This window comes from Microtus ochrogaster, unplaced genomic scaffold, assembly GCF_000317375.1.
Source record: "Microtus ochrogaster isolate Prairie Vole_2 unplaced genomic scaffold, MicOch1.0 UNK44, whole genome shotgun sequence".
NCBI lineage: Eukaryota > Metazoa > Chordata > Mammalia > Rodentia > Cricetidae > Microtus > Microtus ochrogaster.
Window position 1 is genome coordinate 2,530,767 of NW_004949142.1, and position 4,244 is coordinate 2,535,010.

At 51.6% G+C, this 4,244-nt stretch overlaps 1 protein-coding gene across 1 annotated transcript; it reads left to right on the forward strand.

The window, feature by feature from the left end:
* Nucleotides 1-286: 286 nt before the first annotated feature.
* Tmem101 (transmembrane protein 101) lies at nt 287-3,924 on the forward strand. Its single transcript, XM_005369133.3, has 4 exons — nt 287-459; nt 780-960; nt 1,997-2,143; nt 2,888-3,924. Exons 1-4 carry the CDS (start codon nt 323-325, stop codon nt 3,194-3,196), a joined length of 774 nt encoding a protein of 257 aa, XP_005369190.1. The 5' UTR covers nt 287-322; the 3' UTR covers nt 3,197-3,924.
* Nucleotides 3,925-4,244: the final 320 nt, after the last annotated feature.

Below are 4,244 nucleotides of genomic sequence, written 5' to 3' on the forward strand. Positions count from 1 at the left end.
TGTAGACCAGGCTGGTCTCGAACTCACAGAGATCCGCCTGCCTCTGCCTCCCAAGTGCTGGGATTAAAGGCGTGCGCCACCACCGCCCGGCCTAATATCCTATTTTGAAAGTGCAAAGAGGAGTTTTGAGGTCTCTCCATAGGCAGAGTTGGGAAAGGTTGAAAGCCTTCTTCTAGAACACATTTTCCATCCGGAACTAAAGAGCGAGAGCTTTGTTTCCCAACGAAGAGAAAAACAGTAAGGGACCGGAAGTTACTTGTATTAGCCTCCGTCCTAGTCTCCCAGACCCGGGTGAGGCCGTGGCGGACTGCCCTTTCCCAAGATGGCTTCGAAGATTGGCTCGAGACGCTGGATGCTGCAGCTGATCATGCAGCTGGGTTCGGTGCTGCTCACGCGCTGCCCCTTTTGGGGTTGCTTCAGCCAGCTCATGTTGTATGCTGAAAGGGCCGAGGCGCGCCGGTGAGCGCGCCCACGAAGCCGTCGAATGCGGTGGGGGGCGGTACGGCCTGTCCCAGGAACTGGGGTGCGGTGATGTTGGGGGAAGTTGGGGCCCAGAAATTGGGACATTTGGACTGGGTGAAATTGGTTTTCAGACAGGTTGGGAAATGTTCTGGTCCCACAACATAACCAGGGCTATATTTCCAACTGCAATGTAATATAGCCGCAACAGTGAGGAGGGTCTCCAGTTTCTGGGGGGCTCTGAAGCTTGCGGGAACTTAAACATTTACCATTCATTCTGTCCTCATTGCTCCCTACTTTCGCCTGCTTTCGGTTCACAGGAAGCCCGACATCCCAGTGCCTTACCTGTATTTCGACATGGGAGCAGCTGTGCTGTGTGCTAGCTTCATGTCCTTCGGAGTGAAGCGGCGCTGGTTTGCGCTGGGTGCGGCGCTCCAGCTGGCCATCAGCACCTATGCCGCTTACATCGGGGGCTATGTCCATTACGGGGACTGGCTAAAGGTGAACACATAAATTCTAGAAGAGATTTAGCTATGGGGGAGGAGCTGCAGAGTCCCGGGGCACTTGGTGGGTACGTGTGGTCCTCCCAAACCAAATGAGTCTGAGGCATTAGGTTTGTAGCTGTTATTAGAGCGCAGACGTGGCAGACACATAGAGACCTCACAGACCTCCCTTGTAGAGTGTGACAGTGGACACCCCGAGATGAGAAATGGACTTCTCTGAAATCATGCCACAATGTACTGGTGGGACCTGTAACCCGGAGTTACCTGTTTCCCAGAATCCTTTAAACCACTACTTTATTAATCCCAACTCATAAAGCAAAGAGACTTTAGAGAATACCTAGCCTATTCATCAGGTTTTATGATTTGTAATTAATATTAGTGCAGATTTTTTTGTCTGCAAATGCAGAAGCAGTACTGGCCACTGAGAGCCTGAAGGTAAGGTGGTATGGAGCCACTGCCTTCAAGGACTGGATTGTTAGTCCAGTAGGGGAGGCAGATGTGTGGACCACTTTGCATAGGACAGTGGGCCTGTTTTGTTTGTTCGTCTCTTTTTAGGACAAGGTTTCTCTGAGTAGCCCTGACTGTTCTGGCACTCGCTCTGTTGACCAGTCTGGCCTTGAACTCACACACAGAGATCTGTCTGCCTCTGTCTCCAGAGTGCTGGGATTAAAAGTGTGCGCAACCACTGCCTGGCTAGCTATTATTGTTTTAGTTGGTATAGAGTTTATACTACATAGAGGCAAGAACTCTGGGGTGGAGACTAGGGTGGAGGAGGTGGCAACATGTGGCATCTGGGTTCTGCCACTTACTTTCTGTAGGACCCTGGACAGTTTTCTTATCTCCTCTCAGCCCTCAGTTTCTGCCTTGTAAAGAGAATTTCTCTCTGCAGTACCTGTCCACTACACTTGGAATAGGTAAGAGGGTTTATCAGATAGAACGGGATGACTGGAAGGGAGCAGTTCTGTGTTCTTGACAACCGAGAGAAATGTAATGATTGCAGTTCTTGACTGGGGCCCCTTTTTTCCTGACCTTAGGTCCGTATGTACTCACGCACAGTTGCCATCATTGGTGGCTTTCTGGTGCTGGCCAGTGGGGCTGGGGAGCTATACCGTCGGAAACCCCGAAGCCGTTCTCTGCAGTCCACTGGCCAGGTGTTCCTGGGCATCTACCTCATTTGTGTGGTAGGTTGGGGTTCTATCGATTGGAGGCACCTGTGTGGGGAGTGAAACGTAAGCTTATGCCCGGCAGAATCCTGGCACTTGGTAGAACAAGGCCTTGCAGGTAATTTCCGGTGGCTCCTAGAGATTGCCCCTGACAGCTTCTGGTTCTCAAGGGCCCTCCAAAAACCTTAAGTCTGGCTGTAGGTCCCTCCTTCCCACATTATTTTCACCAGCTAGATAAGGCGTTGAATTGACCATTCAGTCCCAATCCTGAGAATCCGGTAAATGGTGTCATTTTCTCAATGCCTTCGCCTCCAGAGGACTGAGAGAGGGGACAGAGAGGTGTGGTACAACTCTGCCACCTAGAGCTGATGGGGTCTCGTCAGGTAGTCCTTCCTGGTGCTTGGGAAGGCCGGTGGAGATGATAGGAGACAGATAGGCTTCAAGCACTTGACCTCATCATAGGAACCAGAAATCATATTCCATGTGCAGAGTTCTATGTGGGCTTCCATGGTACGTCTATTCAAAAGTGGGAGTCTCCATCTGACTGGAGACACACTTCCTTCTTTCAGAAGCTCCCAGGGGCGCAGAGCTGAGCCTTACCTCCTGGGGCCCTATAGTCAGAGGGGGAGACAGGCCATACTTTCAGAGGGTCCCCATCCTGAGAGGGGACTTCGAGGCTCACTTTACAGGAGCCGACTTGTGGGTACCACCTCAGGGGGGCTCTCACCTGCTGCACAGTCTCTAAAGGTGCCGTGTCTCTAGGCCTACTCGCTGCAGCACAGCAAGGAAGACCGGCTGGCATACCTGAACCATCTTCCAGGAGGGGAGCTGATGGTCCAGATGTTCTTCGTGCTTTATGGGGTCCTGGCCCTGGCTTTCCTGTCAGGTTACTATGTGACCCTGGCTGCCCAGATCCTGGCTGTGTTGTTGCCCCCGGTCATGCTGCTCATTGATGGCAACGTCTCCTATTGGCACAACACGCGGCGCGTCGAGTTCTGGAACCAGATGAAGCTGCTCGGCGAGAGTGTGGGCATCTTCGGGGCTGCTGTCATCTTGGCTACTGATGGCTGACTTCCACAGGGAGAGGCTGATTTGGGCACAGGGGGCCACTGAGGGCCACCTTACCTTCCTCCTTGCTGGCCCAGTTGCTGCTTATTTATGCCTCGTTTTTTTGTTGTTTTTTTTTTTTTAACTTTTTTTGTTTTTTATTTTTTTTATTAGTTAAGGTTTCTTCCCCAAGTTTGTGGCTCAGACCTGGGGAAGATGGAACCCCTCATGCTAATGCCTCATAGGGTTATTTCCTTCTTACCTGTTTTAGGGAAGAGCTGAGGTCAACTGCCCCTCCCCTGGGAGAGAGGAGTCCCTGAGAAAGGAGTAAGGCAGAGCTGGGGTGCAGGTACTAGCAGTGGGGGACAGAGGAAGATCTGGAAGTAAGCAAATGTGAAAATTCCTTCTGGAACCTGGCAGATGCAGCTAAACTAAACAGTGCTTTTCAGACTAGGTGTGTGTGTATGTGTCTTCACACATGTAGAGGGAGCCCTGCAAAGAGGGGCAGAGTGACTGGTGCTACAGAAGTCACATGGGCCCTTTGGGGGTTTGCTGGGGCAGAAGCAATCCCAGCTCTCTGACCCTCACTGTGGAGCTGGCCCTGGTGTGTTCTGGAATGTGCAGGGTGGAGCAGGCCTGCCAGGCTGCCTGCTGCTGCATCCGCTCTCAGCTCCTTGGTTGGGTAGGTGGAGCACCCTCCTAAACACCAGACCACATGGTCCTCCGAAAATAAACATTTTATACAGACGTTTTGCCTTGGCTTCTGTTTTCCCCATGGGGCACTTTACCATTGACTGGAATTGATTTGGGGTTTCTTGAAAGATCATCTTGGGTTAAGCCCCATTCTGGTCCTCCTAGGATTCCCCCACTTCTGAGAGTTCCCAAATTTCTTCAACTATCTTTTTGTTTTGTTTTTCAAAACAGGGTTTCTCCGTGTAAATGGCCCTGGCTGTCCTGGAACTCGCTCTGTAGACCTGGCTGGCCTTGAACTCACAGAGTTACACCTGCCTCTGCCTCCTGAGTTCTGGGATTAAAGAGCTTGTGCTGCCACCACCCGGGCTCTTTTTTAAAA

Excerpts from the sequence above, each read along its gene's own strand:
- Tmem101 (XM_005369133.3), top strand. The coding sequence starts at position 323 with ATGGCTTCGAAGATTGGCTCGAGACGCTGGATGCTGCAGCTGATCATG. Across the intron at positions 460-779 it reads GAAAGGGCCGAGGCGCGCCG|GAAGCCCGACATCCCAGTGC; the intron begins GTGAGCGCGCCC and ends TTCGGTTCACAG. Across the intron at positions 961-1,996 it reads ATTACGGGGACTGGCTAAAG|GTCCGTATGTACTCACGCAC; the intron begins GTGAACACATAA and ends TCCTGACCTTAG.